At 35.5% G+C, this 16,419-nt stretch overlaps 1 protein-coding gene across 1 annotated transcript in view; it reads left to right on the top strand.

Annotated features, from left to right (window-relative positions):
- The first annotated feature begins 427 nt into the window (after window positions 1-427).
- Window positions 428-16,419, top strand: part of LOC126979970 (sodium-dependent proline transporter-like) — a 29,886-nt gene continuing 13,894 nt past the window's right edge. The window contains exons 1-6 of the mRNA XM_050829576.1: window positions 428-590; window positions 955-1,086; window positions 4,483-4,637; window positions 4,706-4,770; window positions 4,944-5,076; window positions 15,169-15,303. Of these exons, the coding sequence (XP_050685533.1) occupies window positions 467-590; window positions 955-1,086; window positions 4,483-4,637; window positions 4,706-4,770; window positions 4,944-5,076; window positions 15,169-15,303 (744 nt within the window). The 5' untranslated portion in view covers window positions 428-466. The remainder of the gene's footprint in view (window positions 591-954; window positions 1,087-4,482; window positions 4,638-4,705; window positions 4,771-4,943; window positions 5,077-15,168; window positions 15,304-16,419) is intronic.

The raw sequence follows: 16,419 nt of genomic DNA on the forward strand, positions 1-16,419 counted from the left end.
AGTATTATATAAGGTGCATTCTGCATGTTGACTAGCAAATCTTAGTGGGATTTTGTTTTGCTGGCGAATATCGTATTTGATCAGCATTTTAAATATCCTAACGAACAAAAAAAACAAGAACACGTTAGAAATGGATTTTGCATACAACTTTCGGTCACAGATTTACGAACAACAAATTAATATTAAAATTAATACGAATTAACTTTTTGACAAGTTGTATTATAAATTAAATTATGATGGTCATGGGCTCACTTATACAAACCGTACGTAATACTAGCAATACGCTAATCGTATTCATATCTACAACGCTAAATATATATTTGGAGTCTAGATTGAATGACTGTAGTCAAGCAGGGCCACATGCGTATAAATTGGTACTCCATCTATAAACGACATCCTCAATTCAATGTTCGGTTCAAAAGGCGATAGGGTCACGGCCTAAAGTGTTTTTATTAGAGAGTCGTAAATGGAGGGCGCTCCTCGTGAACGATGGGCCAGCCAGACTGAGTTTCTTTTGTCATGTCTGGGCTATGCCGTCGGTATTGGAAATATATGGAGGTTTCCATTTTTGTGCTATAGGAATGGAGGGGGTAAGTAGTATTTTTTTTAAATATTGTACCTTTGATTCAAGTTATTTCTGATGAGACTATTGGTACTTAGTAATGGTGTTTCCGTTGTTTCCGGCATGATACGACATGGGTACATTAAAATAAAGCGTGTATACCTTTCTAAAAGTTCAGGTGCTTGTTTTTTCTCTCTCACCCTAAAGATTTGTGCTTTGTTGGCCAAAGTACGGCATAGCAACAAGTCATAAGTACATTTAAGTACTTAACACATGTAGAATGGTCCGGAATAAATATTACTTAACTAACTCTTTTCTAACATACATAAGAAATATAATATAAACGACTTCAAGACCTGATTTTATTTAAAATTATCGAAAAATGTTTGCAGGAGCATTTTTGATCCCGTATCTACTAACTCTAGTTATCTGTGGCATACCGCTCGTGTACCTCGAGACAACACTCGGTCAGTTTTCAAGCGCAGGATGTATTTCTGTTTTCAATGTGAATCCACTTTTCAAAGGTGAGTGAGTAATGTAAAACAAGGTATAAATGTTTGTTAAACATTATTAATAATATGCGCTGTTATCACTAGGATCCACTTCTCTACGTACTTATATTACAGAATAATACTTATTAATAGTAATTTATTTTATACCAAAATTTACGAACGATGCGGGCCTGTAGAGGGCAAGTAGATCCTGTAGATGGAAACACAACTTGATAGTTGAACAATACATACCAAGATTTACGATCCATACGTCACTCGAACGGTCGGCTAAGTTGGTAAGAGACGGAACCCGAGAGTCCAGCATCGTTCATAAATTTTGGTGTAAATTCTATTTAATCCCTGAAGTGAGGGATATCACTTACAAATATCAAATTGTTTAACTCCTTATTGATTTGTTATAGTTGATGTGACAACTGGCCATCTTATGTACAAATGTGAGAGAAGAAAATTTTAATGAAATTTATCTATTTCTAGCGTATTCTATTCATAATTTTTTGATGTTGAGTATTTTGACACACTGCGATAGGTACTGGCAAATGACAGTTGGCTGTCAAAAAGGTTTCGGATCTGCTCGTAAGTGCAATTTTTGATCTTTAAATAGTTATTGATATCATTTTACTGATTATGTAACGTATTATCGATAACAGTAATAGTTACGGAATAATGGCTTGATCACACTTAACGTTACATCCTTTAAAGCAATATAAAATATCCAATAAGCATCCAAGCAATACATAACATGCCATATATAATATATACTCGTCGGAAAGTACGATTCCTGTTGACGGGTGTATAATTCGATAGCCTTCGGTTTCGTCTCGTAATCACACACTCGTTAGGGACCTCTAATTTTCTGCCCTTGGTGAACAATGTACTATTTACTAAGTATTGATTATTCTTTGAAGTTTTATCAAAAAAAATATTGATAAAGACGGCTGGTTGAAGTTACCAAGAGCAGCTTTCGACAACGACCAGAACTTGCGTGTTCCGGTCGGGTAACTGGAAAGCTGCTCGCCAATTTTGACGACGTGCTTCGATTTCGCACGGGCGATTTGCCGCTTAAAAAATCTGGAGGCACGGTTATATTTCCTCTTCTTCCTCAAGTTCGATATGCCTGTTTTTTGCAGTCAGATGCTGCTTTAACTGACGCATCAAACCAGGGCTGTGATCTGCCACCGATCGGTACTACAGAGCTTGGTATAAAAATATCCCTGCAGTATCACATCGGCTACTGCTACGGCGCAGGCACTAGGATCATCCGAAGGGAAACAAACCCTGCTCCAAGGGTAGGATACAAAAAAAGAACGCATCCAATCCCAATCTGCTGACATGTAGTGCCAAACGCGGCGGGTCGCTGGTAGTCTGCGAAGTTGGCGTCGGATAGGCACTACACTCCTGACCAGGCAATAGTCGGACGTTCCGAGAGGGGCGTCGACAAAGACATGGTAACCATCCGGATGTGTAGTCAGCAGAAGATCCAATAAGGACGGCATGTGGCTATCCACATCCGGGAGCCGCGTTGACGACTCAACTAATTGGGACAGACCATACGCCAATGCAAAATTATGCACAGATCGCCCTGCGTAGTCTGAAGTACGTGATCCAAGCCATTCGGCATTGTGCCCGTTGAAATCACCCCAGACTGCGATTTCAGCGGAGGGGATCTGAGAAAGCACGTCATCAAATGCCGCTTGAACGCAGCCCATGAGGTGATCCGTTTCTGCGTTACCACTATGGGACCTGTAGACACACGCATAGATGCGAACGCGGTCCTCTGAATCTACGCGGAGCCAGAGAGTAGAGAGGTCCCTACCCTCAAAATTGCCGAGACGGCGACGGCAGATATCCTCCCTAACGTACACACATACCCCGGCATGAGGCATGAAATTATGCTCAATTTTGTACCCGGGGTACGTTAAATATATCGTATCGCTAGGTCGAGATATCTGCGTCTCCGTAAGTGGTGGTGGTGGACGGCGTTTAAATTGGAGTGAATTCCCCTGCTATTACAGAAGTCCACATTAAGCGTGGAGCGGGGTGCCGTGGTGTTGCTGTCCTGTTTGTCCTTAGATATGCGCGGTACTGTGCCCTCCTCAGAATACGAGGGGCAGCCCGAGCGAGAATGCTCGGGGAGGGATTCTCCGACTCTGGTAGAGCCGGTACCCTCCTGGGGTAATATATTTTTAAGGACCGCTCTCATATTTTTGTTGAGGGGTGATGGGGAGGGGGAGGGGGAGAGGGGAAGGGATGGCCTCCGGTCCACGACACTAACCTATGCGAAGCATAGCGGCACTAGGCCGCTACTTCACGCCGGTATTCTGTGCGAGTGTGGTAAGTAACCCGGACGAGTCTGGCCCGATTGTGCTGACGTCATAAGACGGTAGCGTGACTCTCCCACTTTCAAAAAGCCCGTAGTTGCCTCTTTCGACACCCTTGGACCTGGGACTACCCTATTCTTTTTACGCCCCGGGGCAGCACAGGGCAAAACACTATTTTTAATTCAAATTTATTAAGATTTATTTTCTATTTTTTAGTGGGATTTTCTAAAAAAGCGTATTTTTTTAGGCTTTTATAACTATTATTTATTTTATTTGTTTTTTTTTATTATCTCACCTATAACTATGTATGTTCGCCGACTCCAAAAATAACAATAATCGTAACTAGAATTAGATTTATTAATTAGATTGTCTAAGAATACGCAATTCTTTTTATACTGTTTAGTGCATATTATATCTATTGTTTTGGAATAGTGTTTTTGCAGTCGGTTGTTTTTTTAACCGACTTCAAAAAGGAGGAGGTTATAATTTCGATAAGTATTTTTTTTATGTATGTACACCGATAACTCTGAGATTTATGATTTACGTAATTCTTTTGTTTGATGCGAAATAGATGACATTTAGCCCCATAAAATTTTTACATAGTTTGGCCCAGTAGTTTTCATTTTATGAACATTTATATGAAAACTTCCGTCTACCTGGATGACATAATTGTTTTCTGCGTACGACTTTTTTTGAGTTTTCATTCAGGTTGATAATATATTATTATTAACTAACACTAAAACGTAAAAAATAAAAAATAAAAATTTTTTTTTTGTTAAAATTTTTATTACTGAGTGACTTCTTCGCACAGGATACTGTGCAGGAAACCAAAAAGCGTCAGTGGGGAAGCGAATAACTTCGCATGGAAGAGTTTTGGGCAAATCTATCAAATATAGTTATTTGATCAGATTTAATTAATTAATAATGAATTACGAATTAATTATTCAAGAATTTAGATACATGTAAAACTCAATATCGTATGCAAAAAACAATGACATTAACTACTATTTTGAATTATATTTACGTTATATAATATTATATTATCTCGCTTCAACTTAGCGCGGATCACTAATTCTGTATTTCTCCACAGGGGCTGGCTATGCAGTGATCATTTTAAACGTGATCGCAGTGATATACTTCTCGGCGATCATGTCATACCCAATACTGTACATATACCATTCGTTCAGCTCCCCACTGCCTTGGCAGTTCTGCGGCAATTCGTGGAATACTGACAGATGCTCCGAGGTAATGATTCAAGTTCATGATACGACCGTGACCTATCGTTAATTTAAAAACTATCATTTCGTTTACAGATTTCGAGTAATTCAAGTTTAACTACTAATGTATCCGTCACTACGCCAGAAGATGAGTTTTTTCAGTAAGAATATTGTTTAGTTAGTAATATTGTATTCTTATATAGTACATCTGCTCTTACTTTCAGTTTGTATATAGATCGTGCATTGAAAAATACTGTCTGTGCATGACACAGCCCTCATGTCAGAATATGTCTCGTTCAATGTTTAAGAACTTTAGATTTTTATTTATTTTCAGCATCCGTCTCTTGCACATGTCTCCCGGCATCGAAGAAATCGGTGGGATCGTATGGCCTGTTCTTATTTGTAATGTCATATCTTGGATTCTGGTTTACCTGTGTATTAGTAACGGAGTTAAGAGCGTTGGGAAGGTAAGACCTACTCTATAATAATCTTTATTAAAATAAGAAAACAACCATTATACAGCTTCTTAATCTATAAAATGAACTAAACACAATATAACTAATTATTATTGAAAATTAACTTACATTATTATAGGTAACTTAGTGGCTGTCATTAAACTGATTAACGCTATCGATTCGTACTAGTAAATACTGTATCTCGAAAGGATAGTATTCATCGTCCTTAGATCAGCGATACTTTAGGTGCGCGTACTTGACATTAACAAACTTATACAAACTAGGTACTAATACGTGTTCAAATATTTACGTTATGACTGTTATGTGTGTATGGGTATGGTGAATGTGTAGGGATGTATGTGTGAAGGGTGATGTGTGTACTGTTTTTATGTACCCGAAGGGAAGTAGTGCTTTTGTGCCTACCGGTCTGATAAGAATTTACAGTAGATTTTCGGTCTCATTGTAGTCTATTGATTTTAAATATTTATCAATTGTTGTTTTGCATGATCAATGATTCAGATTTTTAATTTTTAAAATTTTATTAAGTTTGTTGTAAAGGTTGGGACCAAGATAACCATAAATTTAGGACATCCTTTGCTCAAAGATATTGAGCAAAGGATGTCCTAAATTTAAGTATTATAAGACTGCATCTGTTCTACATCTCGTAGTGAAGTAAGGTTTAACTCTGTGCTGTGCCAGGATCTCCCATTTAATAAATAATTTTCGTACCGTGGGAGTGCTTAACTCCCAATTCCGAGTATAGCAAGCTTGTTGGATATGTATATTTTTTATGTGTCATAACTTTTAGAATACGCTGAGCTCTTTCAACTATTAACACGGTGCCCTTTGAGGTACTTCCCCAGGCATTGAGACCGTATTGTAATATAGACTGGCATAGTGCGAAGTGTCATTTAGTAGACATTTTATATCACTTGCATCTCTAATTGTCTTAAATATATATGTCAATAAATTTTTTACGCGATTACTTTGGTTGAAGATATGTTCTTTCCAGTTAAGGTTTTATTCTACTATTACACCGAGTGTTACATGTATTACACTACATGTGTGTGCATTAATAATTACGGAATTTGAAGATGGTTGAGTATTGACGTTTATGGAAAATGCGAGAAACTTAGTATTTCGATATTCAGTGTCAGTAGGTGATTATCTAGCCATGAAGTTACTGCAAAACCTTCATTCGCTGCATCACTAAATTCTTTCCAGGTATTTGAACTGAACAGTAAAACGGTATCATCAGCAAATGTTATTATTTGGCCTTTTATTAATTACAAGTTACATAGGTCATTTATATAAATTAAGAATAATGTGGGACCCATAACACTACCTTGAAGCACACCATAAGTTATATTTCCTTCTTGACTCAGACTGTTATCAATTATAACAAGCTGTTTTCGATTTGTCAAGTAATCCTGAAAGAGTTGCAATGAAATTGAAAATGAATGCCTAATCTCTCAAGTTAAGGTAAGTTAAGGAGGATAGGAATAGAAACACAATCAGAGGCATTTGCTAAGTCTAGGAATATGCCAATAAATTTTATATTGTTATCGAAGTTTTGGACAACATACGAAGTCAATTTATCTAGTGCGTTACTGGTAGAAGTATTTTGTCGAAACCCATATTGGTTGCCTTAAAGAAATTCATTTACCTCTAGATAGTGTTGGAAGCGTGTGTTTTTTAACTATTAATTACTAGTAATTTTGAGAATGTTGGCAAAAGAGATATAGGTCTATAATTTGACACTTCATTTCTATCTCCTGATTTGTATATAGGGACAGTAATTGCCTTCTTAAATGCATTAAATATATGTGTCAAGGGGTTCACAATGGCATCAGCATCTTTTTAGATAAAAAATGTTGAGATCCCATCCCATCCCAAGGAGTTTTTTGATTTTAATACACTAATATTTTTTTTACTACCTTATCTGTTAGCAACATCATAAAGGAATTTAATGGTCCGCTAGTTGTGTTTTGTCTGCTTTTCTTACATAATTCCAACTCATTTGTGTGTTTCCTCAGCAGGATAGAGTTAGCCAAATTACTACCAACATTAACAAAATACTTATTAATGTTATCCAATGCTGCTTGGGAGTTTGAATTAGAGCATAATAACTCGGAAGGAACTTCAGTATGAGTATTGAAATAACAAATTTATTTAACTAATCCCCACTGATTTTTGACATTGTATTTGGCTTTTGCTAATTCTGATTGAAAATAATGCTTTTAAATATTTTTAATAAATTATTACATGTATTGCGGTAACGTGTATATGTTATACTGAGATTTAAGTTTTCAGGATCCTTTCGGAGTTTTTTGTATAATTCAAACCGATTCTTCATACATCTACAAAGTCCCGGTGTAATCCAAGGCTTGATAGCTACCTGTCGCCTAGGTCGCTTTTATTCATGTGTGTCGATCAATAAGATTTCTCGAATAGTATTTAGCAACAACATGTTTGTCAAGGCATTTGGTTCCTCTATAATGAAGATTTCTTCCCAATTAATCTACTTAAGGTCGCTGATCGCAGCCTCATCGTCAGTCTTTGAGAAACTAGAGTTTATTCCCGTTCTACTGGTTATATTCAGAGGTAACGATAGCATAACACTAAAGTGGTCAGTTAGAGTTGTATGACAAACAACAAACAAGTTTTGAGTTTTTAACCGACTTCAAAAAGGTGGAGGTTATCAATTTGATCGGTATTTCTTTTATGAATATACACCAATTACTCTGAGATTTATGATCCGATTTATGTAATTTTTGATGCAGAATAGATCCCATAAAAGTTTTACATAGTTTGGCCCAGTAGTTTCACCTTTATGAACATTTTTTATGAAAATTTTTGTTTACCTCTATGATATAATCGTTTTTTGTGTAGGGCTTGTTTAGGATTTTTCATTCAGGTTGATTATATATTCTTAAGAACACAAGAAAATTATCAAGACGTGACGTCACCTCTCCCCACTTGCAGCCGACAAACCGCTATATAATCGGTAGCAGAACAGTTGATGACGATCACTTCGTTCGTCGTCGGACTGTTAACATCTCACCGAAACTCTGTCCGTTTTCGTATTGATTGTTTGTAGTGACTAATTATTTAAATTGTGTTGACAGTCACAGGTGAACAGGGTGAACACGTCTATAAAAGGCGACGTCTCCCTAGCGTCGACACATTTTCGCTGCAACCGTTGACTAGTTAGGACGTTACTCTGCTCGATTTCTATTCGAATATTAGTCTTTGTGTTGTTTGAAATTTATTCTTTCTAAGAAGCAGAAGAAAAAAAGAAGAAGCTTAAAAACCCTTTTTGATCTTATTTCCTTATTATATTATAATTATAAACTAACAATGAAAAGTAAAAAAAAAAACCGACTTCAAAACTTAAAAGTATCAAATAACTAAAGTTTTAATTTAATACACCTTTACCTTTAATATTAATAAAATACTATTATTTCTATGTGCTACATATTGATAGCTTTGAAGTCGGTGCCAAGCCAAATGTAATAGTTATTACTTAGACTCGCCACGCGTGACTTTGAGCGGGATAGCTTCGTCTAGAACAAAACAACCCAAGCGGAAAGACACGCCTGGCCAGACAACCTTAATAATTACAGTTAGTAAGCTGTTTATAATATTAAGTTTTATTTTGTTTAGGGCTTCGCACCGACTTAAAACCTATCAATAGGTAGCACATAAAAAATATATATAAATAATAGCATTTTATTAGTATTAAAGGTAAAATTTAACAAAACAGTGATCAAGGCAATTTGATTCTCTCGTTGGAAAGGTATGTGTATTAAGAAGGCCATAAGATGCCAATAGATCCATATATTCTGATGATTTCATGTTGAGTTTTTCCAATACTATGTTAATATTCATGTCGCCGATTACGATAATGTTTTTAAATTGTTTAAGACTGGACAAGATTTTTTCAAGAGATTGTGTAAGGGATCTAGACTTCCAAACGATGGTGGCCTGTAAATCGATATAACTGCTAAATTATTACTTATTGACGTAATTAGGAAGTTTGCTTCTCTACAATAACTTGGTTCATAGACATTTGCATGTACACCATGTTTTGAATACAAGACGATGCCATCGTTTTGATTTAATTGGGTTTTTGTATGTTAAGATGTGTAATCTTTAATTTCTGGGATGACAGTTTTAGTAGTTTAGTTGAGTTTTCAGATAACGGTAAGTCCTCAGTAAGAATAATGAGGTCAAAGGTTATATCTAGTCTAGTGAGAAGGACTGAAAATTCTTCATAATTACGATTTCAACATCTAATATTTTGACTCACAACTGAAAAACTATTTGGGCTAGGGTTGAGTGCAACTTTGCAGTCTTCAGCTTTGTCGATTACCATAGCATCGCCGACATTGATATATTCGTCAATGTCTATTGAGAGATCCTGTATATCAACCATATTCTTTATAGTTTGACGGAGAAATACATTTAGTGGCAATGCTGATGTGGCAGTGACAGAATAGCAGAACATTAAAAGTTTCAACGAATTGGGGTTTAAAGGCACATGATTAACAGAATTGTGATGTTTGATAAGTGTGATTGATTGTGAACAGTGAGAGTGAAATAAAAGTGTGTAAAATAAGATAGTAACAGTCCGCAACTAACTTAATTAAAACAATAATAAATAAAACTATGCAAAAAAGCGAAATATTTATTTTTTATAAAAGTATATGACATAATGAGTAAAAATAACAAAAGTGTAAGACTACTTAGATACTCACATTTTTAACTTTAAATTCTCTAAAATATCTGCTTCATATTTAATCAATATCTGCTTAGCTCCTTGATCTTTTCTTAGAAAACATTTTTCTGTATGATATCCAACAGAATTTGTAACTATTCTCATTAGCTTTTCTACTAAGATAAAATAGATGTTGGGCTTTTGCAGTTAGGTACTCAGGCAGAAATATCGAATTAGTGGAGCCTTCCATTTTGTGATGTGACGTGTTCAGCTTGTTTTTATTGTTCATTTTGTTAAAATTTCTTGCTCCGTTGAGCATATTCTGTCTTATTTGAGAACTGATAAATTCAACTATAATTCGTGACTATATAACTTTTGTTAGGGCGAAAAACTTATGTATGGTAAAACCGAAAACCCTAGCTGTTTCCTGGGTTTCGCTTTGCTTTTTCGGTCATATTTTTGAGTTCAATCAAAAACAATGTGAAGGGTAGTATCACTTATCACCTGGTGAACTTGCTCATCTCGACACTTTTTCTCATTAAAAACAACTTTAGAAAGTCCTTATGATCCCCGCGCGGCGCGCAGAACGGTATAGATCGGCAAGATTTTGGCGCTCGTGCAGTGTTCTGTCAATGAGTATTATTTTACGTGTATTAATAGGTTTCTTATAATTAGGATAATTTGAGTGAATGTAACATGAGGATATTGAAACAAGCTATAGGGCCATGCAACTATCTCAACTCCCTGATCTAGTGCCCTGAGGGACTGCCGATTTGGGAAAGTTAATGCCTCTACTACTAATACTGGCTCTCAAAATCACGAGCAATTGCCAATTCCGTGGCCTAAGGAGGGGAAAGCGAAATTGGCTGCGGTGAAGCTGGGATAAAGGACGCGTTTGCGAATCCGACAAAAATAAGATATTTTTCGGTAGAGTTTGTAATGAAATGAAACTAAATCTAATAAAACTAAAAATTGTTGCAAATAGATTACTTCTTTATCTCCAATTAGCGGGCAATTTTTGCTTTGAAATTTTGATATTTTATGTCATAAAAACGATTATACGTTACCTCTTCACACAAAATTGACGAAATTGGGCTTTATTCAGGATCATTTTTCTGCTACTACATACACAATTTTGTCCCTTAAAAAATACTTAAGGAAAACAGATATAATATTTTCAAAAACACGGGAAATAAATTGATGAATATTTTAAACGTAATCTCAGAAAAAATAAAAATGAATCGTCTAAAATTCATATATTTTTCTGATAAGCATGAGGTTTAATGTGTGGTATTAAGGGTCATTTTATTTGTCACTCCGTACGCATTGCACAGAAAGATCTATCGAAACAACGTCACTCGTCAGTCCGCGCTCGGCCGTCGTGGGTAGACACTGTGTCGGTTGTTAGCAGCAGCTCGTGCTCGGAAAGATCGCTGTACGAACAAGAATATTTTTTATAAGCTCTACAATACTGTCTTTGATACTGTACATATTTTGTACGCAGTCAGATTTTCTAAGAATTATGTTTCTGTATTTTTTTGAAGAATTAGTAATTTATAAGCTCATCTTTAAATACTCGTATAAGGTCTATATTAAATCGAAATCCAAGATGGCGCTTATAAAATTAGCAGCTTTTCTTCATGGGTGTCATGGAATTCGGGGTCAACAATAACGAATATCGGGTCAAAATCGAAATCCAAGATGGCGCCTATGAATTTTAACAACTTCTCTTCATCGGTGTTATTTTCATGGTTTTCGGGGTCAACAATAACGAATATTGGGTCAAAACCGAAATACAAGATGGCGCCTATGAAATTTACCAACTTCTCTTCATGGGTGTCATTTTCATGGTTTTCGGGGTCAACAATAACAAATATCGGGTCAAAATCAAAATCCAAGTTGGCGCCTATAAAATTTACCAACTTCTCTTAATGGGTGTCATTTTCATAGTTTTTGGGTCAACAATAACGAATATCGTGTCAAAATCGAAATCCAAGATGGCGCCTATAAAATTTACCAACTTCTCTTCATGGGTGTCATTTTCATGGTTTTCGGGGTCAACAATAACGAATATCGGGTCAAAATCGAAATCCAAGATGGCGCCTATGAAATTTACTAACTTCTCTTCATTGGTGTCATTGGCGAGATGGCGCCTATAAAATTTACCAACTTTTCTTCATGGGTGTCATTTTCATGGGTTTCGGGGTCAACAATAACGAATATCGGGTCAAAATCGAAATCCAAGATGGCGCCTATGAAATTTACCAACTTCTCTTCATTGGTGTCATTTTCATGGTTTTCGGGGTCAACAATAACGAATATCGGGTCAAAATCAAAATCCATGATGGTGCCTATGAAATCTACAAATTTTTCTTCATGGGTGTCATTTACAGCGTCAAAATTAGAATTCATTCATAAACTTAATTTTTATTATAAAAGGCCTGTCTAACAATATCCCACCTAATCTAATGATACCCTACATGCAAAAAAAATGCATCCCCTTTCTAACCACGAGCATGGCTCCTTGTACGTTCATCAGAGTTCCTTTAAACCTCAATGTACAGAAATGTCAACATTGGTGGATAGTATCTGGGTGGATCGTGCATCAGATCAAACAGCTCCTGGACAGTCCGCCAAGTTTTTGAGATTAATCTACATATATAAAACAAAGTCGTATTAGTTTTTTCGTGGAATTCTCTTAGTCCGGAATAGGATTATGGGTATTAAAATATCGAAAAAATCACGAAAAAATATTTTTAAAAACATTATTATTTTTCTGATACATTTTGTATGGATTGACATCTCTAGAATAGAAATATTTCAATGAACTTGTTTATTAGTTTCATGCTACAGCAGTAACGAAACACAACTGACAGCGCATGTGATGTTATTCAAGTTGACCGGTCGATGTTTTTGTTTCGAGTTTCTTCGCTTATTGTGCCGATATTATCATTAACGATGATTTAACATAACGACATAATCGAACATTCAAGGTATTGATTTATTTATTTTTATACTTACAAACAATACAGTAGAAGAATAACATACTATACTTATTCTTATGTATTATGTGTGCTAATTCTAAAAAAAAGTGTTTATAAATCAGTAATACTGACTTCGCTTTTTATATGGTAGGTATAAGGACAGATTCACCATAGAATTGGATCATCGCAACCTCTTGAAGATGCACAGCATAATTTTTTACAAATAGACTTCATGGGGAAAATGGAAGAACAACTTGATCGACGTCAAGAGATCAATGAAGCAATGAAAATAGCAAATCTTCAAGATCTGCAACAACTACTTCATGAACATGACGCGTTCGTCAGGCTTTTCAAGAGTGAATTGGAGCGCATGCCTAATAATGACTACAAATTCGTGATGAGAGCGGAAAAACGACCATCTGGAATTCACGAACGAACATTTAACGCTTTAACAATAGATAAAGTTGCCATCCTGATGCTTGGTGAAAACTTGGAAACAAGCGATATTGTACTTACACGTCGCGATACTGGGAAACTGAAACAAATATCTGTAACACATTGTTCGTATGACACGTGGCAATACCCGTTAATGTTTTGGCAAGGAAACATGGATATTATTTCGATATCAAAATGAAAAATCCATTGAATGATAAGTCGTTACCTATCATAGTTTTGATTTCAACATGACATACATTTTACAGTGTTTGGTTTTGGTTTCCAATTACACTGGTTATGGTCAGGAATAGAACAGACTTAAAAATTAAGGGCTGTTTGTTTAGAGAAAATTGGACAAATGACTGCAACCAATTTAAAATTATTTATTTTCAACCAAGTTTTGTATTCAAAATACAAAATCTAATGTTTCACCTGAAGAAATCAGGTGAAGAAAATGCCAAGAATGTTAGCTGGATGAATTACTACGCAAATCGTTAATTGATGATTCGTCAAAATGCTTACAACTATTAGCTGCGGTTTCGTCGATTGCTTCAGTAGCATTGCGTCGACATGTACGTCAAAATAGAAACGGAGCGTTTAACTTTCATTCGGTTGAACCAAGCTTAACTGCGTTCTGAGGAGTATATCCACTTACGTGATGCAATTAGTAATGAAGGAAATACAGTTATTGGTCGATTAACTATTCTGCCGGCGATGTACATAGATAGTGCGCGACATACGCATGAATATGAGCAAGATGCAATGACATATTATGTTCGATGATCCCGATGATCACAACCGATATGACGTTTGAGTTTAAATGACTTCGATTTCCGATCCGTTTTACACTCGTAATGACCATTTACAAATAACCTTGTAAGTTTGTGGTCTGAATATAGAAAATCCATATTTTGCCCATATGTTCACGGGTCGGAAGGGTCGTCTATCACAAGGTGCTTCACTGAAGAGTGCAACCCATGCACCATAATACATGGCCAATAATTAATCATTCAAATACTTGTTTTTTATATACTTAATAATAATAATACTAATAAAAAAATTAAATTAATAAAATCAGTCAGCTAGTATCATACTAAAATGCACCGCAAATAATTAGGTAAGACTAGGTATTCATTTAAATAAAACACTTTTAAAGGATTCGGTTCGACCAACCAAAAGTGTTGGTAAAACAGAATAGATTTCTCCCAAGACTGGTACGTGAAGCTATCGAAATTAAAAAACGCCCAAATTTCAATAGAGAAGATGGTCTAAAATTATCTTACACCTGGGATCCAATAATTCCTAAATTAAAACCCATAACTACACATACCAAAAAAGAAGAGGACACTGTCAGTAAATTTTGCCAAAAGCCATCTTTGTACAGCAAATACCACCTCCAAGGAAATAAATGGCGCTAAACTTCATAATGACAACTATGACATATACTATCTTTGACTCACTTCATCTGCAGTCCCCCTGAAAACGAGATCTGGAAAGGTCTTGAAACGTCGGGTCAACTAAAATAAAAATGTAACTTTTACGCAAACATCTAATGTAAAACCGTTACAATTACACGCGTTTTAATCCTTTAAAAGTGTTTTATTTAAATGTGTAACACTCGCGTTAATCAAAGAAAATACTAGGTATTAATTGTTTATAATTTTGATAAATTAATAATTTATGTAAAAGTGTGTCAACATTTATTTATTTATATATTATATTCTACGAGTAATTATTTTAAATCTTTATCATCGTTTATTTTTCTTCCAAAATAGGTCTTCCCCAGATTTTTCCATTGTGATCTATCCAAAGCTGTTCTTTGCCAGGTTGGGTGCAGTCACTTTTGAAGGTCGTCTTCCCATGAATAGTCCTCCACGATTTCTTTTCCCTTGTCTTGGATACCATTCATAGATATTATGTTATATGTGTTAGTATTATATGTGTTACGAACTTTGTTGTCCACAGATAGTCTACTTCACGGTACTATTTCCGTATGTGGTTCTATTTGCTTTGCTAATTCGAGGAACCACTCTACCAGGCGCTTGGCAGGGTATTATGTACTACCTGCTGCCGGATTGGAGTCAACTCAAAAAACCTAAGGTGAGGTATCTACACCCTTGCGTCAAGAACTAACTGCAGTTCGTAAATGCGGCAGGGCTTGACGACAAGCTATAAGTATGAGTGGTGAACATAATAGTTAAATTCCGGTCGCGGTGTTACTAGGACTCACCAGCACTAGTCAAATAGCGACCCTCTTCAAATCAATAAATAAGCCTAACTAAAAGGTTACCAAGACTTCTTAATGCTCAAGTGTTTCAAACAATTAGTGATGGTTATTACTTCATAAGCTCGTATGTTTCAATTTTTAACCGACTTCAAAAAAGAAGGAGGTTCTCAATACGTCGGTATGTTTTTTATGTTTGTTACCTCAAAACTTTCGACTGGGTGAACCGATTTTGATGATTTTTTTATCTGAAAGCTGGTGCTTCCCGTGTTTGTACATTATAATTTGGTCCAGATCTGACAATGGCATCCATGAGGAAACCATAAATGTCTTAAATTTGCTATACGTCTGTGGATGATAAATTTACGAATAACTCAATTTCGCGCCAACCAATATCGATGATTCTTTTTTGGAAAGGATATTATAGTTCAAAGGTAGTTTGGTGAGAGTTTGGTTAATTTATGATAACGGAATCCATGAAAAATTAACGGAAATCTTTAAATCTTAGGAGCAAATTAACGATACTCAGCCTAATCTTTTTTATGCTATTAGGATATGTAAGTCATCTACCATAACATATTTATGGTCAAGTAATTGTTGTAGTCGAATATCAATGATGATCATGATGAAATGAATGAATGATCAATGGAACTCCTTAACGACACAATAAGGGTATAATCTGTGCCAGAATTTCTAACTATCTGTAATCTAATTGCAAAGCGCTTACGTTCGTTGCTGTATTTAAAAATTTTGTATATCTACACATATTAAGACAAATTGTAAGTCAGTGTACTTCAAATTCACTGAAAATCATAAAATTAACCAAATAAACAACCAACTTCAAGTACACTATTCCAAAACAAAAGATATAATATGCACTAAAAAGTATAGAAATAATTGCGTATTTTTATACAATCTAATTACTTAATGTAATTCTAGCTACGATTATTGTAATTTTTCGAGTCGGTGTCATCCATGATAGGTAACTACAT

Source organism: Leptidea sinapis, chromosome 4, assembly GCF_905404315.1.
Source record: "Leptidea sinapis chromosome 4, ilLepSina1.1, whole genome shotgun sequence".
Taxonomy (NCBI): domain Eukaryota; kingdom Metazoa; phylum Arthropoda; class Insecta; order Lepidoptera; family Pieridae; genus Leptidea; species Leptidea sinapis.